The 27,314-nt window shown below is 44.9% G+C and overlaps 2 protein-coding genes across 4 annotated transcripts in view; one reads left to right on the top strand and one right to left on the bottom strand.

Annotated features, from left to right (window-relative positions):
• Window positions 1-644: 644 nt before the first annotated feature.
• Window positions 645-27,314, top strand: part of ARHGDIB (Rho GDP dissociation inhibitor beta) — a 46,680-nt gene continuing 20,010 nt past the window's right edge. The window contains exon 1 of one of the 2 annotated variants that reach the window (XM_063322676.1): window positions 645-725. The gene's annotated coding sequence lies outside the window, so the exon portion shown is untranslated. Of the gene's footprint in view, window positions 726-22,097; window positions 22,186-27,314 lie in introns of those variants that run through there. The other variant, XM_063322677.1, reaches the window with a different exon arrangement.
• PDE6H (phosphodiesterase 6H) lies at window positions 18,019-26,840 on the bottom strand. Of its 2 annotated transcripts, none has more exons than XM_063322683.1 (4): window positions 26,743-26,840; window positions 22,070-22,259; window positions 21,761-21,801; window positions 18,019-20,833 (listed from the first exon to the last, which is right to left on the bottom strand). In XM_063322683.1, exons 2-4 carry the CDS (start codon window positions 22,207-22,209, stop codon window positions 20,757-20,759), a joined length of 258 nt encoding a protein of 85 aa, XP_063178753.1. In that variant the 5' UTR covers window positions 22,210-22,259; window positions 26,743-26,840; the 3' UTR covers window positions 18,019-20,756. The 2 variants fall into 2 exon arrangements, with proteins under 2 accessions (XP_063178753.1, XP_063178752.1); XM_063322682.1 differs by lacking the exon at window positions 26,743-26,840 and adding an exon at window positions 25,119-25,472.

Below are 27,314 nucleotides of genomic sequence, written 5' to 3'. Positions count from 1 at the left end.
CATGCAGGTGTGGAACATCTGTCCCATGCTATTAAAATATTTGGAAGAAATTAAGTCTCTGAAAAAAGATATTTGAACCATAATGTTTCCCTACTTAGGATGAGTGAAAATTATGCATTTAATGTAACCATAGTTAGAGCACTGCTGTGTTCTGCAAGAAAACCTTTGTAATGTGAGCAAATTGTGGGAAAAATCCTGAAACAGGCCTTAAAAATTATTCTGTTTTGTAGGCTGAAAAGTAATATTAACTGACCAATATCCTAATATTTCCAGAATTGCTTTTTTGGTGTCCCAAAGCACCAGCTGAATGATCAAATTTGCATCCCTTGTGTGAACAATAGTCTCTCTAATCTATTCACAAACCAAATAAAATCAATTATATGCTCTTATTTCAATTATTCACTTTTATCTCTATCATCATGGTACTTAAAAATCATAATCTCAATCAGAATCATACTGCGTTCGGTGCTGTGTTTTGCTAAGTGTCCACCCTTACTTTAGATAGGTGAACAGGAGAGGCAGGGAGGGCAGGGATAGGAGGCAGGAGTGACTTAGCCCAGAGGATGGAGTGGTAGAACTGAGAATGGAAACTGTCATAATTCTGTCCTGCCCCCTGGGCAGCATTGTCACTTACGGGAGCTTGAAAGTGAGCTGCTGAGCTGGCGGGGGGACGTTCACAGACTAAACTTTAGTCTGGGGTCTCCAGGAGCCTTTGGTTACCTCTGGTGAGAAGTTATATATTGCTATATTTTTTCTTGTAAAAAAACGTTTGTGTTGGTAGCAGCTTGTTTTCAAATGTCTTCTTTAAGCTTTACATTGCTTAAGCTTAATTTGTTCCTGAATGAATCAGGGATGGTAGGATTTCAGGATGAGTGCATTAAAGCTTTGTTTGATATCACAGAAATTGCTCTTCACAAATAGTTCATTTGTTTCTAAGGCATCTGTGCTATCTTTCCTTAGAAGAGTTTTATGTGGATTTGCACAATGGAGCCATAGGTGACAAAAAAAGGGGTTTTGTCATGCTTTTCTTTAATGTTACTTCTTCTACAGTGACACAGTTCTCCCACAGGGCTTTGGGTTTGCTACTTCTTTCCCTAAAAATCGTTTAGCTCCAGTGGAACAGCTAAGAGAACAGGGGAAAACAGAATTAAGTTTTAAAGGTTTCGGCTTCTGTGGCCAACGTGGGGAACAGAATGGCCACAAGGTGGTAGCAGCTTGTCAGGGAGGGCCAGGAGATGGCTCGTGAGTTTTGCTGCTTCAAGGAGGCAAATCCTGCCCGTGTGCCTTATGCCATACAGTGGAGCATTCGCAGTGTTCAAGCAGAGTTATTTTATATCTATTTATTGTTCACTTGTGTTATGTCACTTTGAGGTAATCTTGTGTGAGGTAGAGTAACGGGGGATAACACCAGAGCATCTTTCTTCTCAGCTGTAAGGCCCCATAGACTGGCAGCATGTGACTTTGCCAAGGATGCCAAGTGCAAATACATTTAAAATTGCCAGCGTAAGCTAGTATCTGGGTTTGTGCTGCTGGCCAGTACAGTCCGTCTGCTTTTCGGGCTCTCCTAATGGAGTTGGTTGTGCCATCCAGAATGGCACAGACCCAAGCTGCAAAGTGCTGACCTCCTGCATACGCCTTCTGCCAGCTCAGTTCAGTTCAGAGTAATGTAACGGGTTAACTTCATACTGCCTGGCTTTGTGAGAGATCAGACATCATCCATCCTCCCAGGGCTGTCAGAGAGTTCGTGTTAATAGAAAAAGACAGTGAAAACTCCATCATGTGCTCTGCCTGATTTGACCGAAGTACAGTCATATGCCTACACGTGATCAAGATTAAATTTGTGCTGCTGAGTGATCTGGCAGTGTGCTAACCCCTTTTACTGCGCATGAAACCACAGTTTTGGGCAAAAAATTTGCTTTTGCTTCTACTGCTCCTGCTATGAGAGAAAAGAAAGGGGAGCTTCTGGCAGATTACTGGGGCAGGCAACTGCGGGGATTGTTTTGGTCTGGGTTACAATTACCAGAAAAGATATAGGAGTTGTTCTGTAAACTGTTTCGCTGTGAATTCTGGGAGAATTTCATCCTTTCTTGATGCATGGGAATTATGGGAAGGTATGTGAGGACTGGCAGCACTAACAATTTTCTTTCCTGTATCTGCTTTATGTCATGCTGGAGTGAAGTTTTTGTGTGTCATCAGGACTTAATATAAAGGCAACATTCAATTTACAACATTATAAGGTTAATTTAACTCTGCCATGAAGATAAGCTCTGCATTTGTTGCTGCATTTTTATGTATAAATGCTAGTTGTGCTGTGAATAGCAACAGTTTCATTTGGATCCAGTGCTTAGATGTGAATGCTCAGACACTTTGCAGCATGCAGTTTAAATCTTTTAAAGCAAAAAACCGCTGGTGTCAGTGCTAGTGTGGACCCAGCATTCATTGTCATTTGCTTACTGGAAGCCATAACCAACAGTCTGAACCGTTGTTTCCTCCGTGGAGTCCATCTTTACTCTTGTGCAAGTTTTCCCCCTCAGTGCTAATGATTTAAACACCTATTCATTGCTCAGTAAGACTCTCTCCCTGGAGGCAAAGAAGAAGTGAAAAAATGTTACTTAATGTTGCACAAAATGAAGATATGGTTTGTATTCGGTTCCTTTCACCCAGTGCTGCAAACATGCACATGCACTTTAAATTTCTCTCGATTTCTGTAGGATTATTCTTAGCGGCATGGTGAAATGTGCTTATGTTAAACATGCTAGAGAGGAGTTTCAAAATAAATCATGTCCTCAATTGACCTGATTCCCATTATTGTTATTTTCCTTTGGCTGTAGTATAGCTTATGGAGTGATAAAATTCATCACAGAAATTAGTGGTCTTGTTAGTTTCTCTCAGATACAGTTGTTGATTTCTGACTTATTTTCCATGTTTTCCTTTGATTCCACAATTCTTAAAGGGGCATCCTCCATTTTGCAGAAAACAAACTGTTTAAAAATATATATTCCAGCTACTTTTAGCTAAATAAAAATAATATACTCTCTGGATACTTATACAACTGGCTCACTTCGGGATTTAGAAATCTCTATGAATTTTACACGTATTTAAGGAGCTCTTAGTCAAGCAAGCTCCTTTAAATCCAGTTATTTCTGCTTTGTTCTTTTCTGTTCTTTCCAGATATTTTCTTCTCTCAGGCCATTTCATGAGAATCCCATCCCTAGCTGCCAATAGTGATTCTGGTGTCCATGCTTGGGTTCCTTTTTCTCTTTTCCTTTTCCCAGCTCCAACTTTAATAAGCCTTCTGGGCTTTCTTTGAAGATTTCATCTGCAACTGCAAATAAACCCTTGTATATCTCTGATGCTTCTATTTGGATTAAAAAGCTAAGTGACCTTGCTTTAAAGACTGAACAAAGAGCTCTTGAAGATACGTGGAGACTGGTACTCGACACACACCTGAACTCAAACCTGGAGTACAAAAAAAGTAAACACATTTTTAAAATTTTTTTCTGCCTTCATTAACAAATTGCTCTGAGCCTGTGTTAATGTTTAAGTTCCTTCCTTGTTTACTGAGTTAAAAAGGAGTTCTGTAAATTTTTTTCATTAGAGGGGGTGTGTTTCTTTCCCATTTTCCCCCCCACACTCTGGTTCTTGTATATATAGAAAAAGTTCCCCTGCACACTTGGGGAATATTTATAATACTTTCCTTTGTTACCTCATTCTGTTTGAAAGCCTTGGCCGAAGCTCTTGAGACATGTTGAAACAACCTGAGATCACCCAAAAGGAAACCTGAAATGTCATAGGACAACCTTGGCCTTTCAATGTCAGAAAGTTTGCAAGCAACAATATATGCCCCGTTCTGAGGCAACCCTGTTTTAACACAAGTGCTTCCCAAAATCATGTTACTGCGTTCCAGCACAACCCCTTGAGACAAATGGGGGATGGTAAGAAGCCCCCTGGAAATAGTTAGGAAAAAAAAGTCAGAGACAATGGGTGGTGATCATGCAGAGATCTTACTGCTCCCGCACACGTTCTCCAGGGATAGGGAGTGTCTTTTTATTGTATGGTTGTACAGGGTTTACTACAGCAAAGCTTTGGACCCTGCTAAGGGGTTTTGGATGTTTTGGGAATGCCAGTCAAAATTGTGCTATTTAACCAATGGTTATTGTAGTGCTTTGAGAATTGGGTTTGTTCCCACAGGTTTATTTTTATCCACGTTCCTCAGCTACGTGTTGGTGTGACTGTTGCTATCACTGTCATGCCAGGGTTGGTTGTCATTGCATTCTGGACTACTTTGTTTTTGGATTCTGAGTATGATGCTTACCTCTAATCACATGCAAATGTCTGCATCTGAGCTAGGCACCTCACATTTTCTCCCTGGTCCATAGAGGTTTAGTCAGCGTAGCTGACACTAGGGTACGACTCGTCTCACGCTGAGGCAGATGCCTGTGTTTGATTAGATGAATACCTCCTTCAACTCCAGTGGTTTTATTGACTAGATCCCCCTTGGCAGCCGTGTTATAGATATCTACAGTTAGGAGAGATGAATCCCATCCTTAGAGACCTCTACTATGCTGCTGGTGTAACTAAGCATAGAAAGCTGATGTGTAGATGGTGCCTAACGTGATCCCAGTCAGAGGGCTGGGTGCTGCAGGAGCTGTGTCCCTGGCCCAGCAAAGGGGCTCCTGTAAGGTTTTCCCTATTCTGTGTACCTGTTGTAACCAGGCCCACAGACTCAGCCACATCTGTGGCACAGCGTGATCTCCAGATAATCGTCTTTCTCCCTTTCCCCCTCAGCCACATCTTCCTTCCCTGCCTGCCTTGTCCTTCCCTTCCCTTAGCCTAATCTCTGCTGCTGGTCCCAGCTTTCACACTGCATCCGACCCACTCTGCCAGTTTCTCACAGGTTTCATCATTATTTCGCTGGGCAATTTTCACTAGTGGCTTTCTAGCTACAGGGACAGCAGAAGTAAGAGAAATTCATTCCTTAGCTTTTGAAATAGCTTAAGACATAAGAAAAGATTTACCGGGCCAGCCCCAAGGTTCACACACCCATCGCGTTTCTCCTAGCTGCCAATAGTGAACGCTGGGGGAAAATGCAGGGCAAGCCCACGGTGGTACTTCCAACCTGCAGAGGTCTGGCTCAAAGGTTTTCTAAATCAGAGACATTATCTTTGAATCTGAACACATGAATGTTCATAAACAAGGTGGCAACATGGCAGCAGGTCTGAGGTTGACAAGTCTAACCCTTCCTCTCCCCAGCTGGCTCTTGACTCAGCATTGCTGTCTGTGTGGCTGTTTGGTAAACATGGGGTTTACTTACAGGAACCAACTCAATGACTTTTTCTCATTTTTTAAAATGAAATAATAATTAATTTTTTCTTTGCTTTAAACTCCCTACAAATTGGCTATAGTCAGAGAGTGGAGAAGCAGTTAATAAAAGCATTGTTATCTGGGGCGATAAGGGCCTTGCGGCAGGCCAGTGCTAGCAGGGCTGATGCATCTCAGTGTCAGTACAGAGTCAGTGACTTTGAGACTTGCACTAAAGATTGCGTCTGATTTACTAGTCTGTCATCCAGGACATGGACCCACTGGGATTACCAGGCTCTGAAGAGCCTTGTGACTTCGGAAGACCTCTGTAAGGTGCAGTCCCCCCAGAATCATCTTTAGCTCACAGGGTACACCCCCAAATTGTAAAAATAAAGGCTGATTGTAAGCAACATTGTGACACCAGTGCTGGGAGGAACAGTGACCAACTTTCCAAAATGGCACAGAAATAGGGGATGCAGTGGGAAAGGCTGATGGAGGAAGGTGCTCTGGGGAGGGAAAAGTTTATATGAAAGGGAAGGTGGGCAGAATGTATGTGCTTACTGAAGGCAAGCTCCAATCCTACAGCACTGCATCAATAAATCTGAGCATTTAAAAGACAGCTATCCAAAATGAGCACACAGTTAAGGAGCATGAGCTTGTATTTACACTTCCACAGCATACAGAGACAGCCTAAAGCCAAACCCCTCTGAAGTTAACCCAGTGGTTTGCTGGCTGCTTTCCTGCCTAACTCAATCTGGGAATGACACCAAGTGGTCCCCCGGTGGAATGGCAAATAGATTATTTTGCTATGGCTTCTTGTACCTGCTACATTTCTAATGTACCACCCTTAATGTGGGCTGTTTTATGCTGCTGCACAAAAGCATGGAAGATATTTTGTTATTTGCTCATTTATTTCTTTATGCAAACTTCTTGTCTAGGGGTGATGTGGTCTGTGTAAATTATTCAGCATCCCTCCAGTGATTTCAGGACTAGCACATAGGTGGCATGTCTGTACTTTGTAGCTCAGATGTCCTGGAGCTAGCTCCAGTTACAGCTGGAATATCGGAGCAGGGTCGTGCTGAGATAGCAATTTGGATCTAGAGAACAGTACAGAAGTTTCACTAGTGACTCCATTTCTCTGCAGGGAAAATCAGCTGGCCAGGCGGCTGTGCTGAGGTGTTAGGCTGTTTCCCAATCCAGAGCTATTTTGGTGGGCATTAACTCTGTGATCTTTGCACCAGGCTCTGTTGTACAATGCAGGTATCCTCCGTTGCCTGTTTCTGCACCAAATAGATCCATGATGTAACAGACAACATGACAAATATTATCCCAGCAGAGATTACTTTTGTCTGTCAGTTGCAAGATAGTAGATCTGGTGGTGCTTAATGAGTCAAAAAGATCAAGAGTGACTGGGTAAATCAGCAAAGCAGACCTATAATGCAGAAAACAAACGGTTCAATAATGTTCCTACTTTTAAGATGAAAGCAAAGCCTCTTGGCTCAGTGAAAAAACAACAGCTCAGATAAAGTAGCACTAGAGAGATGATCAAACCACTGCACTAGCTTTAAGCTGTCTGGCATGGATGCTGCTGAGGAAATTGGTGCAGCAGCAAGAATTCTGCATGGGCTGCAAAATGCTGCTGAGAAGCTGTATAAAACCACCACAGTTTAATGCTTCAGACAGTTAAAACACTTATAATCCAGAAAGTGGTATGTATGAAGCAGGTTCTTGCTCTTTAGGTGGGTTCATGGACTTTCCTAGACTGCCTCCAACCTTGAATGGTGGCTTCTATCTTTTTCCAATGTGTTTCCAAACATTTTCTAACGGGGTGTGAGTTCCTGCCCATCAAATTAAAGCATAGTGACAAGCATGTTTCTTGCCTTGGTTGTTTTTCCTGGACCCTTTAGAAATAGTTCAGAGAGTCCTTGGGGACTGCAGACCACAGGCTGAAAATCACTTAATAATTCTCTTTTCTAGTGCCTTGCAGATTCCTGGGACACAGCATCTCTTTCAGCAGAAAAAACAGCCAGGGCGATGCATCCACACATGCAGTCATAGCTTAGTTGAGACAGAAGGCATGTTTTTTAGGTCAGGACAGTGGGGTATGCATGGCAAAAAGAAGCTGATTGATAGAGAACAAAAGGGCTAAGTGACGTTTAGTGAATGATATGAATTATTTTCTTCATTTCTTTTTGCATTTGAAACTTTTCTTTGGGAGGTGAGGTGAGGTGAAAGGTAAGTGAGTTTATAGGGTAGAACACACTGGTTAGACTTTGCTGTGGCTAGTTTTATTTTTTTTTATTTTGACTTGGGGTTAGGAACAGTCTGTGGCTGTTTCTTTCTTCTTCAATTGTATTTTTAACTTTTGGCAAAGTCACACAGTTTTGAAGATGCTTATTTTTATAGATTTCAGAAAACAAAATAAATAAAAACAAGCTATTTGTATCTCTGTGCTTGTGTCATTCAAAGTCATAACTATGATTTTCACTGGTCAAAACAGGACCCAACGGTTGTTTTTCTACAGCTGTGGAAAGCTTGAGTAATACTTGGTAGTGCTAAAGGTACCATATATTTTCGCAAAAGCCCCTTGTCTTTGTGTCCAGTAAGAGAAAGTTCTTATTTATGGGACAGCTGCCAAAAGATGAAACTTATGTTGTAAGACTGCTTTTTTCCAAATAAGTCCGTGCCAGCAGCTGGCATTTCGTAGAGTAGAAATCACTGCTTTCATGTCGGGGGAAATTATCCTGAGATACACATGCATTATTGTGGATGAGTATCCTGGCCCTCTTCGTGCAGATCCTGGCCCCAAACGCTACAGCATTGTCCCCTCCTGCATGGTGGGGTGGATCATGGGAGACAGCAGAGCTCCCTGTGCTTTGCATTCAGATGTCTGGTGTTATTAATCCCATGGTTCCTCTTCTGTCAGCTTCTGAGAACTCTCTAAATATTTCTATGGATGAGAAATTTCCCTTTGTTTCAGTGCGAGTAATAGGAAGCTCTGTTTGGGATGTAGTGTGGTGCCACGTGCTGGCCGTGGCTTTGCAAGCCAACCATTGTGCTGTTGGGCACTACTGGCAGTGCATTTTGAAAGGCAAAAGCTACTCCAGCTCTCCTTTCCCCACTTTCAGCTGGACTTACAGGGCAACAAGAAAGTGGAGAAAGGCTGGAAGATGTCAGTGGGCAGTGGGATGGGACAGTGATGCTGTGTCAGGAGGGTCTTCCCTTGGCACAGTCTCACTCAGAATGATTTTGCATCAAGGCCTGAGAAGCAAGCATGGGCTGGTAGGGCATAGATTTTAGGCCTCTATTTTTACAGCCTCTTAAAGAATGTCATTGTCATAAAAGGCACATTCTGGTATTTCTGGATCTAAAAATTCCAATAAAAATTTAAGTGGGAAAACATACCAAAGTCACCCTTATTTTCTGTATTTATAGCTCCAGTTCTCACAATACACTGCAGACATTACTGTCTAACCATACAAGGCTGTGCCCTCATTAAGGACATCTTTATATTAAGGAAATTCCCCTTGAATTTGGCACAGCCAGGAGCTGAGCACCCGGCACGGTGTGCAGAGTGGGAGCAGGGCACAGTGACACTTGGATGAACATCAGGCAGAACCAGTGCAAGCATGTGGGGAGCCCCAAGAGAGCAGGACATATTTGCCAGCCACCATCACCATGCTCCAAAAGGAGCTTAAAGGAGGCAGTTGTGTACAGAGATTGGGGAGTGAGAACTGGAGAGGGTGGCCAGCAGCCTCGCCACCTCCAGCGCTGGGGCAAAAGTAATGCCAGGGCAGTCCCAGTCTGTGCTTACTGGTACTGACAGCAGATCCAAGGGGTGGCCTTGCTTCTGCAGCTGGACTTTGCTCTGAGGGAATAGGGGTGTTCTAGCTGCCTTCTTGTTAATTAAGCCTCTTTTTTTTCTACAAATAAATTATTAGCATCTCTCTGTTTTGATCCCCACAGGGATCTGCAGTTCTCCTTCTGATTCAGCTATGTTAGATGTGGACCCTGCCTGCTGGACACACCCCATCTGAACATTAAGCACCCAGTTTCTGTCCTTGGTGTGTCTTGCCAGCTGCTCTAAGGCACTAATTCTCCACCACAACCTTGTTTTGGGTAACCCATAAAATGTAATATCCTAGGTTAAGATACTAGTGAGCATGAGGCAGTGTCTCCTGCTTTGCCAGAGCTGGTTAAAATGTTAAACCAACAAACTACCTTATCTTCTCTAAAATGTTTTTGCTGGTTACCTCATGAAGGCTAAGAACTTTGCATCCCTTTCGATAGTGAAACCCTCAGCCCCATTATTTCAATGAGCTTTGCTGGATTTTACTGCCAGGATCAGCTGCCAACCCTTGGAGGAACTCAAGGTTGATACTGTGAATGGTGGTACCTCAAAAACCAAATGTGGAAAAAGACTGCTTTCTGGAAGAAAACACAGTTCCTTGAAACAAAGGCACACAAGAGCACCTGAGCTTCTCCTAAGGCCACGGAAAGCTGGTCTTGCGACAAGTTGCAGTAAGCATATGGTGACTTATGGGAGCAAGGTCAATTTTCAGCTGCAGAGGTTCTGACCCTGTGTGTAGGGGAAGGCAGTGAAGTGTATTTTTAATCTTGAAACTACTGGGATAATGCAGTGATTGTAAAGACTATTTTACTTGCCCACAGGAACTTTACTAACGCAACTTCCAATGACTTCTATTAATCTCCACCATGTCCTATCTGAATTCTTGAAATGCTGCTCTTAAGTAACACTGAGTTAAAAGAAAACCCATCCTCCCATTGTCACTTATTACAGTGTTTTATAACTATATTTAAAGGCAGAAGGTTGCCTGACCTCTCTAGGTGAAGAAGAACATAGAGGTTTTAATATTTTTCAAGCAACGATGTTCTAACCTGGAACCCATCATTTGCTGTTGATTACAACTGGCCAAAGAATGAATGACCACAACATCCTCTGCTTTGGAGCACCAAGAAAAGTAGGAAAGCTTTGCTTTTGTCAGGTTACTACTACTGTCTCTTCCAAGGCAAGTATTGAGGAAACTGCAGGTGACAGCAAGAGAATGAGGTGGTTTTTTCATGTATTCTGAGATAAGCAAAAAGTCACACTTCTATTTATTTTTTTATTAGGTATGAATGCTTTTATTGTGTGAAATTCTTGCCTAAGTGTACTGTGGATACTAAAGGTTTCTGTAGGTTCAGAAAGTGTCTCTACTGTATCATGAAGGAAAAATTTACCAAGTGCTGTGAAACACAAAGACAGCAACTCTGGCTCAGGATGTCCTTGAGTGCAAATCACTGGAAGCTACTAGAATATGTTAGTGACATAGTGTTGTATATTGCCAACTTCTTGTATCTTCTCCTTTGCATCCATTACTGGCCACAGCTGGAGAGAGAGTATTGGATTTGAGGGACCCTTTTGTCTGATTTGGTAGAGACATTTCTGCCTTCTGATGCTTTTCTGAATGTTTCCGATTTAATTTAGACATGCAGAAGGCAGCAATGAAGCCCTATTTTGTCTGTCCCATAGCAACAGCCTAGAAATTTTGCAGTGCCTGTGTGAGACTCAGTGACATTGGTTTAACATACAAGCCAATCTCCATTTTTCCAAATACTTACGTATGAGTATAAAGGCTATCATAATTAAACATAGCTCTTGCTCATGGACTCCCACTTGTGCACCAAAGGGTAAACATGGGTGATAGGCTGTCAAAACCAGCTGGGATCATCCTAGTGACATCCTGTATAGCTCTGACTTGAAAATTTCTCCAGTGGTCCTGCACAAGAGTTCTGAACTGCCTGAGCTAGAGATGATAGCCACAGCGTATCTATCCTCCATCCTGTCACACAGTCTTGGTTTGAAGACCTATAGGGCACAGATCACGTGGAAAGTTGTTTCTGAGGTTCATTATTTCCTCTGTCAGAAATGAGCAATGTGGTGGTTATCTGAATTTGTCAAACGCTAGTTTCCAGCCACTGGATCTGATTTTACTTTTGCGGCTTGGAAGAAAGACTCATGTCCTATCAGAAATGTGTTCTCATGAAGACATTGCTGGGTCTAATCAAATGGGCTTTTGACCACCTCTTTAGTAAACCAAAGAGGGGTCATGGATCTGTGGTGGAAAGTAATGAAGCCCTTTTGGGTTACTGAGCACTGCTCAGCACTGAGCTGCAGCAATGAGTTGTGCTCGTACTCTGAGCTTGCTGCAAGCACAAAGGATGCATGCAAGCATAAGCCACTGTGAACTGTATTTTATTTGATAATTGGAGCAGCCAAAGAGGTCACCTTCTCTAACCCTGTCAATGAGCAGTAACTTTTAAAGCTGTGGCAACCCTCTTGCTTTGGATGTATGTCTGAGCCCTGAGCTATTTTACCCCCTCTGTGCACATTCAGTGCCTCATCACAAAGCCCGAGGGACTGAAGAGGCCATGGAGACAGATTTCTCTCCTCATTTTTAAGTAGCATCAAAGTGAAGACACACGAAGGGCAGTCAATAGTTTGCACATTGTTGTGTAGCTCCCAGCCACAATTCCAGTTTGAAAGCAAGCCACAAGATTTGTACTATTGGGACCACTTGGGACTTTTATTTGGGGCTCGGAGAGAAATTCCAGGCAGTCCCCACAGTATGACTTTTTCAGTCCTTCAAAAGAGGTGATTTAAAATTTGCCCTGTAATTAAATTATTATAACTAGCAGCAATTTTCTTCTGCTTGCAATTTAGTTCATATTAAATTTACCTCTATCATTTTTTGTCTACATGAACTTGGGAATCTTTTATTTAATTGACTAATTTAGATAGATCAAGAGATAAGGTTCTTGTGGGAGTAGGCACCCGAAGGCTCCAGACTTCTCATGTTGAATCATGGTAACAGCCCAGGGCCAGGGTAGTCAGGGTAAGGAAATATTCCTTCCTGTAGAGTTTATAAAGAGCATCTTGGAATAAGGGTAGCTAATTATTCAGGTCAAACACTGCTTGAAGTTCTAGTGAATGCAGATTTTATATACATAGAAAAGCTACGTGTTAAAAGGCTATAAAACCACAGCACTTTTCCGGTCAGGTAGTTCACCAGTTTTCAGCAGGTCAGTTTTTTTTGGAGCCTGACCTGATCCAAAGCCTGTGGAAGTCAGTGGAAAAACTCCAAAAAGACTCCTGGCTTTAAGTCAAGGAATTAAGTTGTATGCCTTAGTGCCATCGGATATTATTGGGCTAAAGAGCTTATTAAGATTAAAAATGGGATTAGGCATTACCATGCATGAATGTAAAGAGGTTATGTGGCTGGGATAAAGTTGCAAAGCTTTATTCTGCCTTTCAGACTTGAGCCAAGAAAAAAAATTATGTATCATAGCATTACACACAATGAGGTGCATCTTGTATCTTCCAAAAAGAAATCTGTCACTGAAGGCACAATGTAGAACTAAAATCTCAAAATCTCACTGTTTTTTTCCAAGAAGCAGTTCTTGCTGATCAGTGAAATGAAAATGTCTCATGTACTTCCATGCTCTTTCTTTTGAGCCTTAGATTTTTTCCTTTTTTTTTTTTAATATTTATTTTTCCAAATGAGCTTTTGGTTGCAGTTGCTCCCTTAGCCCCTAGAAAATCAGCAAAGGATTCCCAGCACTGCAGGGAAGAAGCGAGGAGAGGAGAGGAGAGGAGAGGAGAGGAGAGGAGAGGAGAGGAGAGGAGAGGAGAGGAGAGGAGAGGAGAGGAGAGGAGAGGAAAGGACGTGGTCCAGCTGCTGTCAGTGGGAGCAGATGGAGGAGGTACAAGGCTCCCGAAGTACATTGTCTGTCAGAAAAGAAAGGCAAAGCACACGGGAGGGTGCAGGCAGAAATGGGAGGAGAGAGGGGCAGGGAGGATGATGGAAAGGGGGAGCAGACAGTGTAGTGCCAGGGACCATGATGGAGGCATAGAGACGATGTGTGGGGATCAGGCCCCCCCACACCTCAGCTCGACGAACAGTTGCTGAAGACTGCTGCTTACTGCACACATGCCCGCACCACGCTTTCGTAGTGCATGGCGAGTGGGAGGCCATTGCTGCTCACTTTGCTCTCTTATGGTCGAATGGTCCTGCAGCAGCAGGAGGTGGCTTGGGCTGTCTGGCACTTGCTGAGGGCCAAGGGCAGGTACAGCCACTTTTCCTGGAGGGCTCACTGGGTGCTAACGGGGGTGTGGGTCTGAGCCAATGGTCCCTACTCTTCTTTCCCTCCCCCCCCACCCCGTTTTCCACCAGGAGCAGGGGTGGAAGCTCAGCTCAGATATTTTTCTTCCATCCTATTAATGTGTTTCTTTTTTGTCACTGTTTTTTTTGTGTGTCGTCTTATCGGAAGCTTACAGATGGCTGCTAAGCAGAGCTACCTGTGAATTTAACTTTGATATTGTAATGACTGAGCATAAGTTTCATATGAAAAACAAACTTACTTTCTATATATCACTATTGTATAGCTTGAGAGAAAGCAGCGATGGTGGTGGCCCAGCGCGACTGCCCTGCCTCCTGCAGGAGCTCCGCCTGATCCATACCAGATGTTCTCTGCAGGGGATTCTTGGATTCTTTCTACAGTCCAGTCACAAATGTCCTAAGTAACAGAGCCTTCCCAGTTCCCACGGGAGAAGAAGCCAGCTTTCCTGAGGAAGGCATTTGTTAGGACTTCTTGATAGCAACTACTTAAAATTTTGATGTCTTGTTAGGTTCAGATAGATTTTCCATGTTTCATCATAGCTAGAATTTGTCCTCCTTTGTAATCTATACCCTACAGCTACCTCCAGGTGGGAATCACAACTCCACCTGGCTGTTTCAGGGGGCTGTCCATGCTAGACCAAATTCCCTGCTGCCTGTGGAGCCCTCACTCCTCCTTTCTTCATTTTTCTGTCTGTATGTTTCTTTCCTCTCTCTCCCCCTTCTACATTTTCTGAAAATGCTTAACAGTTTATCAGCCTCTGTCCTCAAAATGTCTAGAACTGAATGCAGCTTTCTGGATGGGGGTGCAACAGTGTTAAGTTCCTCTCAGGTTTCTCATAGTGTACTTCCTTGTGGTACTATTTCTGTATAGGCAGCTTTAGCCCCACATTGCTTCATTTGCTGTCCATATTTCATTCCAATTTCATTGCTGGACTTGCTTTCCCCTTGCTCTCTTCTCGAACTAGTGCTTACCAAATCTTCTAGCTTAAGATTTGCGTTTGCAAGGAATGTTCCCCGATGCCTCCATCTGTGCGTTCCTCATCCCAACTGTCGATATGTGACCTGGCCATGTACTGACATTTTCAAGACTGTTTATTCTGCATCTCCACTGTGCCCCCCTTGTTAGTGAAGTTCAGTATCCACAGGCTGGAGTAACACACTGGCTTGGAGATCAGGATTATTACTAATTCATTAGTTCCCAGTGATGTACTTACGAAGTGCCTAGCATGGAAAGACCTTGATCCCAGCGAGGGTTTCTGGTAACACTGCAGTTGCTAAAGCCAGATCTAACACTGCTTGTTTCCCATGGGGTTGGCCTGCTGTTATTTTTCTTCCTTTACTTTCAGACCTGCAGCCAGCTCCCCTGGTGCAGACAGATGCAAGCTTGCTATGCCTGTGCCAGCAGCTGCCTGGATGACAAGGTGGCTGTCTGGTGTACAGCTTTGAGCTGACTTGTATCCAACTAGCTTGTGAGACGAGCAAATGAGCTTGCCTTCTCCTTCTGCCCCGAGAAACCAATGTGGGGTTTTGATGAAGCAATGTGAGTTCGTGCCTCAGGTCACTTGTGGGGCAGAAACCTCTGTATGGCTGAGGAACTGGCCCTGTCTCCCATCTCTCTATAAGCTGCTCTGCCCCTCTTCACCCACTGTTAGCTTGCATAGGTCACACTTCCAAGAGAAGTGTTCCAGCAGCCTACATTGGAGTGGGTGTTAACAGTCCTGGGATTTCCATCTTTTTCTCCTTCTGTTGTCCTAACAGAGGTGAGGGGAAACAAAACACACGTTACTGAGTTCTCCTAATAACACAAGATACAGATTCTCCTGCTGGTGTTATTCCTGCTTACCTACTATGTCACCCATGATTACATGGCCATTGTGGTGGTAGTTTGGAGCATCCCTTGCTCCCACATTTTGATGTGTTTCTCTCCAAGCTCTCTTTCTTCCTGGATGGTTGTGCTGCTTCAGCCACTGTCTCCCAGATAGATCAAGGCCTCTTGTAAGGGATCAAGTTCAGCTTCGTCAGTGGATGCCCCTTGTAGACAGTTTGTGCCTTGTGCAGATACTTTTCTTCAGTACCATAACAGGCTTGGAGCCTCTGCAAGTGCTCCTTGACCATCTGCCATGCCCTGTATGGCACAGTCCACAGGGCAGAGCCTGGTGTATTGCTTTAGCAGGCATCTCACAGAGTAGGGGCTTTACCATATTGCTGTCCATGTTGTCCGTGTTCTTGAAGGAATCTTTCCTTCCTATGCACTTTTCCTGTGCTCACCGCTATCCTGACCAAGCTCTCAGGGTACCAAAAGCCTTCTCCGCTCCCAGTGCACCCCTGACTAAAGTCATACTCTTCACAGGGTGAGGTAGTTCATCTATTTGTGTGGTATTGCTGGTCTGCCTGGCCATGGGGACAGCCTGGTGTATGTTGCATAGGTGCTGGTGATTGCTGTGCTCAGACACTTCATTTACAGTCTCAGGAATGTGAGAGGCCCTCAGAAAAATGCCAGAGACAAGAAAGTGTTTGAAAATGCCTGAAGGCAATGAGCCTTCATAGTGATAGTATCTGTTTCACCCAGTGGGAGCAGCACGGGCCAGAAATCTCACCACAGTTATGCTAAACTTCAAGAAGGGTAACCACATAAAAAATGAGAGCACTTGTTAAAGATAAGCTAAATGTTGCAACTGATGGAATTAAATCCTTATGTGCTCCCGGCACAGAGGCATCCGCCGTCCCACTCTGTACAGGTGGGTTACAGTTGGTGTGGGGAAGTCTGGGAGCTGTAAGTGCTCCCTGCCTTGTCAGTCAGGACAACCTCTGGAGGTGCTGGTGCTCAACATCGTGGTACTAAGCTGAGGCCAGCTTTAACAACCCTGGCAGCCCTATGGGGACTGGGAGTAAGATTTCAAAGTTAAGCAGTCCAGTATGAGGAAATTCCAGAGTTGAGCACATTCAGAAGCATGTGATACTATCTTTAATTTTAATTGCATGACCTTCTGTTCTTTTTTTTCAAATCTGTCTAGATTTGGTGATGCTGGGACAGCCTGTTGGCTGGAATAACCTGCCCACCCTGAATGATGCTCAGCAAGTCATTCTTATGAGGCATTACATAAATGCTTTCAAAATACATACTGATTGCTCCTCGGATCTCTAAGCTGAGGCCCTGGATCTCACTGTCTGAGTGAGATCAGACTCAGAGAGAGTGAGACTCACTAATGAGTACCCATAGCTGCAACCACAAGCAATGACAACTGTGTTTTAAACATGAAGACGTAATGTTTAGTACTCTGAAAAATCAGGTACTGGAAACCTAAAGGTGGTGCATACTCTTGACGTTAATTTTTCTGACTCTCAAGTTCCCATATATAAAATAGAAAAATGCCCCACAAATCACATATATTGTCAGAGTACATTTTTAGTCCATACCATATTGATAAATACCATAGGAGAATGTGACAGTGTCTTGATACTGACTAAGGCGCTGATATGCAAACTGTTGGAGGATGGGAATCTTGCACTGAGAATCTTCAGATCTCCTGAAGAACCCACCTTACACTGAAGATTTTTTTTTAAATTGGAATACCTGAGGTAATTTAGATGTTATGGAGAAGGAAAAGCAAAACAGGGGTTTCTTACTCCTCCCAAGGTTCATGTTTCTTTTCTTGCAGAGTTTTAGATTTACTTAACTGTCTCAGTAGAGGCAGAAACTGAAGTCAGTGAGGATGAGACTCATCTTTGAGGGCACTTTTGGTATGCTATCCTGGAAAGGATTTATAAGCCACCGCCCCCACCCCACCCCCCGAGAATGACTCCTGGCTAACTCATATTGTGTCTTACAGGATAGAGAGCATTCAAAGCCAAAAGATTCTCAATTAAACGCTCAGTGATGAGGTGCAAGAAAAAAGCTCCAAAGATGGCACAAAATAGAACACTTTCTAAGGCTGAGACCTGGCAGCATAAACCGGGAGGCAATTGTACCTGACCAACTTGAAACCCCTATGAACCTTTAGAAAGTTCATCAACAATATGCAACAGGAGATGAGCGTTTGCAGCTCTATCTTGCAGCCATAGCAATGAGGAGGAGCTAAGTGGCATTCACGTCCCAGTCATTTATTGCTATAGGGTAGAAACCTGCTGACACTCAGTTGCATAAAAAGTCCCAAAAGGCATTAACTGGCCAAAAGATTTCAGCCCTAAGGAAATCATGTGCACCACGTCTGGGAGAATACACCAGTCATCACTCAGGGAAAAACTGCTTCTCGAATGATGTCACAGTTAGTCTTTATTGCCTATTGTTTGGGGATAAATAGCTGGTTTTCTCTTATGAGGAGTGGTGAGTTGCTTTCAGAGCTTTCCTAAGGAAAGGATTTTGGAATGAAAAGCTAAGTCATCTGCCTTTCTCTGGATATTGTTTTGTAAGCAAGTCAGACTACGTTCTTAGGATTTTTAAAACATTTTTTATTAATTTTTATTGCTTTTGGCTTGTTTTTATAGTAAAAGAACAAAGAATAGCATATTACAATGTATATAGATTGAAGTCCTTCAACAAGCTACTTTAACACATTTGCTTTCTTGCACCATAGCCATCTCTCACTGTTTGAAAAATGGAATTTTCAGGGGCTATAGCTCCTTAGAAAAACCTCAGAAGCTCAGACAAAACAACTGTGAGGATGTTTTAAGACTCCTAAGTCTCAAAATTCCTTACAAGGAAGGAATGTAATCCCTATTAATGAATAGAAATTATTTTTAAAATAACTAACAAACTGTGTTGACTCCAAACATCTTCTGACACAGCGCATCAGCCAGGCATGAGATCTGGGGTATGTGTGCATTCCCACTGGACTCCTCTAGGAAGAAGAATGGAGTAGTTCTCTGATGGGAGCTGGGCTTGTGGCAATCAGATCTGGAACTACACCAGGACTCTCTGCTGAAATGCTTCAGTCCCTGGACTAAGGAGAACTTTGCTTTCACCCCAGTGTTTTCTGACAGAGGATCTTACTATCTTTAGATTGCTTTCCCAAGGCTGGGGTTGAAAAGGGAGGAAAAGGACTGATTCAAAGGTTCTTCCCTTGTTGTTCTCCTACTTAAAAAAGGGAAAACTCAATGATCATAGAGGCAGCCAGCCTGCAGGGTCCAAAACTGGATCCAATGGGTCTTTTCCCAGATAGAAGAGAAGAGAACAGACTGAGAAGGTGGAATAAGGATCACATGCTACAGGATGGTATAACGGGAGGGAAAGCACAAGAGCATTGACACAGGAACATTCACATTTAACCACAGAAGGAGAGGGCTAGCACACGAGCTTGAGAAAAAATGAAATCAGTCCCCTATAGCGAAAGCTAAATAAAACGTCGTTTACATAAAGAACACTTAGGGAAAGAAGAAAAGCCTTAAAAGGTGAGAAAGGCGGGAGGAATTGGGGTAAAGTGGAAAGGACAGACTGCCTCTGCCCAAGGAAATAGCTGTGTGTTGCAATTAGCTAAATGGTACACGACTCCAGTGCTGTGATTTTGTTCTGAACTGCTCATTAGTTTACTGCTGTTTCTAATGGCAGCAGTGCTGAATAATAAAAGCTGTACTCTGGACTGCCAACAGGAATTTCCTTTAGGTTTTGGTGCTGAAGCTATATTTTAAATGAAAACTGCTAGCTTTTATTTCTGGAATAACAGTAACAGATAACTATAGCACAACCATGGGTTTATAGCAATGCTTTATGCGTGGGGATTGATCTTTTAGGCAGGATTTGCTCTCCTCTCCACAACCCCTCCTTGCCCACAGGAACATGTTCAGCATAGGAAAGATAAGCTGGGGGCAGGCAGTTCTTGTGCAACGAGGCTCGTGAAGCTGAAGACAATGATTAAAAATGCCATCTCCTCTTATGAATATTATGTAGATACAACATCTTGCCTCCAAACAAAACAAAAAGCCCTTCCTTAATGCCAGGGCAGCAGGGAATCTCGGTGCCTTCCCCGAGCATTTCAGTGGCTATGAGTGCCTCCCCGCTCACCAGCACTCAGGCTGCCAGCAACCAGGAGACACAAATCGATAGGGTTAAGTGGATTCGCTCTGTGCTTGCCTGCATATACACATCCTAACCTCCCCCTGCCTCCCCACCTGCCCCTTCTCTCTCCGGGGAACCACCATTTGCCTGCTTGTCCAGACAAGCTCCAGGGCTTGAAGTTGCAAGGGGGTGAAGAGGGAAGCCTTCCTGTTGATGATGGCGGGGTGTGAAGGGAGGCTTGCGCCACGCTAAATACAGGGAATAGGAAGCAACTAATGCAATGCCATCTTCTGCTAGATGAGGTGGGACTACTGGCACTGTCTGGTGAGAGGTCGTAATGATTCTCCGTCTTCTTAACCCACAGCAAACAAGTCCTGGGCAGTGAATGCTTCATGTAAATGTCTATGGGCCTGGAGACAGTGCAAGTGTCACACAAGGGCCTCCCATCGAAGGAGAGGAAACACAGTGTCATTTGGAGTGTTGCTTCTTTGGAATTGCAACCACTCAGGAGCACAAAAGGAATGAAGAGTAGGATTAATTTGTTTAGCTATTGATCTCAGACACACACCTATTCATTTAACATTATTAGAACAGACAGAGTCTCATGGCTCATAGCTGGTGGGCAGTACAGCAGAGACAACATTTGCAAGCCTTTTTCATCTCTTGCTGATGAGGTAAATCTTAGCAGCAGATTCCTTATGGTGAACCCCTGGGGAAAAGTCTCCATCTATATAAAAATAGCCCAATGTCTGGACTGGTGACTCTGATCCGGTTCTCTACATAGACACTCTCAGCAACTAATTGGTGGCCCAAATAACACGGGGATATACCTGTAGAAATCCTATCTAGAAAGCTGTCAGGGAGGGAAGGAAGAAAAAAGAATGGGCTTGATATAATTAGGTTTGGACATACATGCACACCCATGCACACAGCATCTCAGCTAACCAGGTGAAAAGTTAACCGTGGGAAAAGTTGAAATACATCCTCTCTGTATCTCCATAAACATGAAGATCTATGGCAGTGGGGGAAGACAGAATATGGTGCAGGGAGGCATTAAGACATTTTTCAGTAGTTTCAGCACATGGAACATGAAGTCTGTACAGGGTCCTGAATAACTTCTTTGCCAAATTAATCTGCAAAGGACTTTCTCATAACTAGCTCTTACAAAACCACCCGGCCCATAAGCAGGTGGACACAAGGGCCAAAAATAAGTGTCAAAGGTGATGAAGATCATGCTGGGGTCTGTGGAGTCACCAGGTGACACCAGTAGAGATGCTGGCACCTTAGATGATCCCAAACTGGGCCAGCTCATGCAGTTCCAGATGGCTGAAGGCTTCCCATGGGCAAATCACTGTGATATCTGCAAAAGAGAGAGAATGAGAAATGGTTCCTGGTCACTTCACTTCTTGAGTTTCTTTGATATTAATAGAAAGGCTGATTTACTCAGGAAACATTAGGAGATGGGAAAAGCAAGAAGAATGAGACTCCACTTGAAGATTAAATGAGCAGATGAACTCTTCAAATCTGGTACTATCTACCAGACCGAACCACATCACTGTATTTTCTCCTGTGCCATCTTTGTCTGTGAGCCAGAACAAATCAGCATTTCCTATAGTCTCTTCAGTGACTATGTAGCCTGGTGTAACAATTAATTCTGGTTATGTGGTTTCTCCTGTTCTTATAAACTGCCTGTAGCCAAACTGTGATCTCCTTGATGACATGTGCAATCTTAAAGCAGATGCTGAATAATTTGGTCTACAACATTCAGGGTCTCTAACTCTTTGGTAGGTGCAGTTGTTATTGATACCTAAGAAGTTCTGGCTGGTTACAGCTCACCCAGTGCATGTTTCTCAATCTCAGACGGGTGCATAATATTCTTAAAATTAGGATTCTGCTGATACACAAATACTTAACCAGCTGGGATTTAGTTCCTGTGATTTTTGGTATTAATAGCTTAGCATTTGGCATGTCTTTGAGAACCTCATTCTGCTGAAATTCTTAGCCAGAGTATTAGCAGAAAACAAAGACAAACAAGCACATTTGCAGCCAAATGAAAGTATTCAGAAATTGATGCATGCCTAAATAGCCTTTCTATCTCGCAGTGTATGTAAGCACAAGAACGAGTGTGGCAGCTTGCAGAGGGAGTACTAGCCTTCTCTGGTGACCCTGAGAGCTGCAGAGAGGGCAGGGAGAAAAGGAGCCCACCCCAGACAGTCCTCTCCTGTGCTGAAGCACGACTGTGCTCGTGTTAAAGCAGAGCATGGCAACACCATCCTGCAGCGCTTACCTGTGCCCAGTCCCTCCATGCCTGGGATGTCATCTCCAAATCTAGGGGAGAAAAGAACAGGCGAGGGGTGAGTCTGGGACAGCAGCACCCAGGAAAGGGCACCTGCCCCACAACCCCAGCCAGGGAAGAAGTGTGGGCAGGCAGCAGACGAAGAGGAGCAGCTCCAGGTGGGAGAGGTGACGGCACCAGGGGGCAAGGGGGAAGCCTCCTGGCTCCTTGCCCAAGGGAAGATGGTACCACAGGAGCCCAGCTTAGCGGTGGGGAGCCACTTGACTAGCATGGTTTCTTTTCTTTCCAAAATGCCCTTACCCTTTTACTCCTTTTTTAGGAGGCTTGCTCTTGAACTGCCTTGTCTGTCTCTGCTTGAACTTGGGAGGCCCCTTGCGTGGTGTAGTGGGACCGGTTGGAGCATCTCCAGTGTTGAGGTTGGTGGCTGGGTTCTCACTCATCGCTGGGCTGCTGTCAGTGGCTGGTGCACGCCTCTCTCAGATCCCTCGGTCTGCAAGATAATGGCAAGGATTGACGCAACACCCTGCTTATCATTTCTAGGTATCGGTAGTCAGGCAACAGAATTATGGGAAGTATAATTGTGACAGGATTAAAGATAAAGATATTAAACATAAAGAAAGATTGTAATGCATACAAACTAAGCAGGATAGCACTGCCTTTCATCCGGCATGCATGAATTAAGATGCCAGACAAAGGACACGCGAGCTAAGGGCTGGTTCAGGATATGACTACGAGGAGCCACAAAGACACACTGTCTTAGGGCTCAGAAAAATATCCTATCCTTGGGAATCATCATGCTGTACTTCACCTGTTCTTCTACTTGTGCCTAAGCAGTTCCTTTTGGGTACTGATGGAGATGGGATGCTGAGCTTGATGGGCCCTTAGTCTGGGTGCAACCACAAATAGGGCCTCATGTTTGTCAACACCAATCTTAAGGGAAATAGCACAGTGTCTTTAAAAAATTGTAAAGAAGGCTAAGGCAAAGCATTGGAGACTGTCTTTTAGACAGAAGTTAATTTCTCAGGATTTAGGAGAGCAAGGCCTATAACTTTCCCCAGGATATGTCCATTTTGGTATTTTTGAACATTATATTACATGCATATATTACCTCCTCTGCACTGCATTGCACAAGAGCCAAGCTCCACTTCAGAGGGACTGAATAGTTATCAGAGAGCAATTCTTGTGCAGGAGACATCTGCCTCGGAGGGCAGAACCACTGCACTCAGAGTCTTTTGCTTCCTTCTCAGAGAGAACAGCAGTAATTCTCACCAGTGCCCAAGGGGGAGCTTCCAGCCCTTCATCAAATTTTGTGCTAATTAGTATGCTAGAATGATTCGACCAAGTGCATTTATGGACCATAAACAATTGCCAACTTTTTCTCCCCTCCTTGGAGTCACATTCTTCCCCATGACCATTACATAACTTGTAACTCCTGTCTCCAGGTGTTCATCCCTGTGCAGCCAGGCGGATGGAATCGCTGATGGAATTAACTTCGGGATTTGGTACTAAAGACTAATCCCATTATGTCACCATAGTGCTCTGGACTAATCCCCAACATCACCTGCAGTGACACTCTGGACTTTTAATCTCAGAACTAGAAATGCCATCAAAGATGGGTAATTTTTTTTCCTTAGTCTGAAGACAGTTCCTGTCTTTGACAGTCCTGACATAGCCAGAGTGCCAGAAAGCAAAGCCTGAGATGCAAGGAGAAAGACCATCCAGGCAATCCTCCTCTGTCACTTCCACGTCAGTGCAAGGAGAAGAGCTGTGTTTCTGTGTCTGTGGCAGTCTGGAAACACTTCACCCCTGACTTCTTTCCATCTCTGCTGGCAGTAGGATGGATCCCAATGATAGTACCTAGAGGCATGCTAGTTCTTCTGTCGCTTGCGGTCAAACTCCTGTCTCAGCTGTAATATCCCAAGCAGGAGGCTGGACGGGTTCCAGCAGCCCCAAATGGAGCAGCAGATGGTTGTGTCTGCAGCTGAAGTGGGCACAGATGCTATTCCCCCGCCTGTAACACAACGCTTCCTAAGCACACACTGTGCCCACAAACACAGGGATCAGCTCAAATCATAGAAGTTACTTATTTGGCTGCGATCTCTGAAGCACCTGAACAATTACCCGGTATTTACAGCTTTATCCCCACAGCATGGTGGCAGGACAAGCAAACACTGTCACCTTCATATTTTACGGAATGGGAATGGAAGTGCAGTGATTGGTATGACCTGGACTGCACATCTGGGAGGAATGACAAAATCTTTTGACTTACAGATTTTTAGGGCCAAACTGAGAGATGAAGGCAATTTGGCTCCAAACCAAAGAGAGAATTTGGTGCCTCACTGTTACTCGGGACCAGTGAGGAATTCAGATGGTGCTGCCCTACAGCAAAATGCTTTGCATTGGAAAACTGCTCCATGGCATCTCTGCTATGCCCCAAAGTACAGTATTATGCCTCCACCGCAGGAGCAGTTCTCATCAGCAGGGTGTCTGTCTCAGTGCTAGGTAGCCCTCCTGAACTACGAGAGACACACGTGCACTTCTAAGCACCTTCACTTCATCTGACATACGGAGATACTTGGCACCCCTCTCAAGGGCTGCTCCTGAAAGTACAACAGAAGAAACGCACAGGCTGACAGATTTCCAACCCTTTGGCTTGACATCCAAAACTTGTAAAAGGCAGCTGAGCTCAGTCCCCAAGTGAATTCCCAGCACAGTACCTTAACCACAAAAACGTCTTTGAGGGTCAACTCCTCTTAGTTCCTTGAGCCCATGCCTTGCCCCTGGCCTTCACTCAATAGAGAAATAGCTAATGGGAAGACTCAGTCCTTGGAGTTTTCCTTTCCCCCATCTGAGGTAGTCATGTCCACCTGCCAGCTACTTGATATCTGAAATTTGGTAGGAAAAAGAATCTGCCCAAATCACACTTCATCCTCTCTCTCACCTGCATGAATTCAAGAAAGGGCACTCAATGAAACTAAAAGGAACAATTCTAACCTCTTCCTTACCACCCTCCCCCTACCTATTCTCCCATGCATCACCAAAAGAAAGAGCAGAGGATGGAAAGCAACCTTAACGCCACAGAACAGCCTCCATCTCACAGCAAGAATCAAGCTGTCCTCCCACCAGTGAGTTGGTGGGACTCACCCGCCATCACACACAGGTCTCCATTCATGCTGGAGAGGGCCCTGCCCCATAGCAAGGGAGCTGCCCCAGTTCCCAGACGTCGGGAACCAGCTGCCCCTGCACACAGCCAGACATGGGTGGGCAGGCAGCCCTGGGATCACAGTTACGAAAGAAACACCCACAGAAGCTTCCCAGGGGAATTTCCCAGCTTTTCACCTTCCCATACCTGGGTCCTTGGATAGTCCTTGGTACCACACCAAACAGACGGCTTGACAAATGCTCAACAAGCCTGAGTCTCCTTCTCTCACCCTCTGCAAGTGCTATGCTGCCTCACCCCAGTGCTTCCCAGGCTGCCAGAGCTCTTCCGCTGCCGTTGTCACTGGGATGCAGCTCCTGGGGGAGAGATGATGGCTGTGGATGCAAAGGCTGTTGAGGAACAAGATGTTCTCCTGCACACTTCCTCTGCTCCCTTCTCTGACAAGGTGTTACCTAATTGTCCCTGACAGCATTTCTGCTCAGTCCAGGGTTTAATCCTCTGGGCAAGAGCTTTGCTTGAGTTCAAATGCTAATTATACCTAATACACGGTAATGGGCTTATCTCGGTTGCGTCAGATATCCCACCTCTGGGTTGCTGGCCAGGTTAATCATCCTTCTTTTAGTTTTCTTTGAACTTAAAGAGGCTTGAATACTACTGACAAATGCTGGCTCTTTAATCTGCCCCCTCCTTAATCTTGGCTTCTCTATGGAAAATTTCCCTGACAGATAATGCAGATGCCTCACTTCACCTTCTTCAGCCAGATTCAGTGTAGGATCTCATCTTCCCCTGTCTGAAACCTCCAAAAATACAGACTTCTCCATCTGCACTTGTCTTCATGGTGCCTCAGGGGAGTCAGAAACAGAACCCCCATGGGCCATGGCCCTCCAGGCAGTATATCACTGGGAGAAGATGGCATACGGGAGGAAATAGCCTCGTTTTTACGTTCCTTTTGGTGGGGTTCTGGCATGCTCAGCTCTTGACCTCAGGACATCCTTGTAGCAAGGCTTTCATCAGGGAATATTGTACCCAGTGTAAGATGCCTGTGAGGAGTCTCACAGCTCCAGTCTCGGTTGCTTGAGCTGGCTAATCATAACGATGGAAAAAGTCCACGCAGGTTCATCCCTTTCTGATCCTGCGTTTTTACACAGGATCTCAGACCCTCCGTTCTAGCAGCAGTTTTAAGACCAAGAACAAATGAAAGAGGACGCATTCTAAAAGACAGAAACTCATTTCAATCAGAACTATATTCCCACAACTGCTTCCCGGGTGGGGATCACTGGAAAGATTCGCCCAGTTGAAAGAAGGGATTCAGTAACTCCGAGGGTACCGCATCGCACGCTATAAACTCCCCATCGATGTGCCCTGCATGTACGGCTGGACACTGGGGCAGGAAGCACCAGCTGCCTGTCCCCACCGCTCCTCAGGATCCTCACGGCACTGCCCACACGCAGGCTCACCCAATCGAGGACACAAACCAAGGGGTGCCGGGGAACCCCCCGACCGAAGGGTGCCTGGCATGAGAAACCGAGCAGCCCCGCGAAGGGCGTCGCTGCTCGCAGCGCCGGGGAGCTTTGAGACAAACCATGGCTGCAGCACTCACCCTAATGTTAGAGGAAACAGAAAACGACCACCCAAGAACCACAACTCCCTCTCTCAGCTACTGGGTCTGTTCACGCTCTGCAAGTACAAACATCCAAATTTTTCCCCCATGGTGTTTTATCAGGACTTTTCTCTCCTCAGGGTTTAGCAGACAGTTCCTCTTTCACCCCCCTGCCACCCTCGCTATTGCTTTGAGCTCCTGGGAAATACTTACAGTGCCAAGGGCTCCTCTTGCAAATCATCCAACTCCCGTCCTCCAGCCTGCGTCGAAAGGGTCTCGAGGTGTCCTTTCTCCTCCAGATATACCCTGCCACCAGGTGACATCAGGCCGCCAATCGTGGGCGGGCCCCCGCACGGTGCAGGGGGGGACAGACATGTGGGCAGTGCTGTGACCCCAGCGCTCCGCAGGCACAGCTCCAGCGATGTTTGGGGGTGCAGCAGAACCTCGACACGCTCTTGAGGGGTGAAGTGCCCCTTTCTGCAAGAAGAGGTTGTGCCTTCTCTGGAGCTCCTTGGGGGGAGATCTCTGGAACCAAAGAGAAATAAGGAAATCACCTGCCTTTTGAGTGATGCTGCTGCTTGTGGACACACACACACACACATATGCCTGCACATGCAGGGAAGGGAGGAGTGGTCCTAATCATCCCAGATCCCTCCCATCTGCTGGTGAACTTATGGAGGGGCTTCCAGCAAACTTCTCAGCGGTGCTGCAGGGGGCAAGACACACCTGACAGAGCAGTGCACTTGGTCAGCCCGCTGCCAAGAGGGTTGAGTCCACTCAACGGA

The sequence above is a fragment of the Chroicocephalus ridibundus genome, chromosome 1 (genome assembly GCF_963924245.1).
Source record: "Chroicocephalus ridibundus chromosome 1, bChrRid1.1, whole genome shotgun sequence".
NCBI classification, from domain to species: Eukaryota; Metazoa; Chordata; class Aves; order Charadriiformes; family Laridae; genus Chroicocephalus; species Chroicocephalus ridibundus.
The sequence above is the reverse complement of the archived record's forward strand: the minus strand, read 5'-3'. Positions and strand labels throughout refer to the sequence as shown.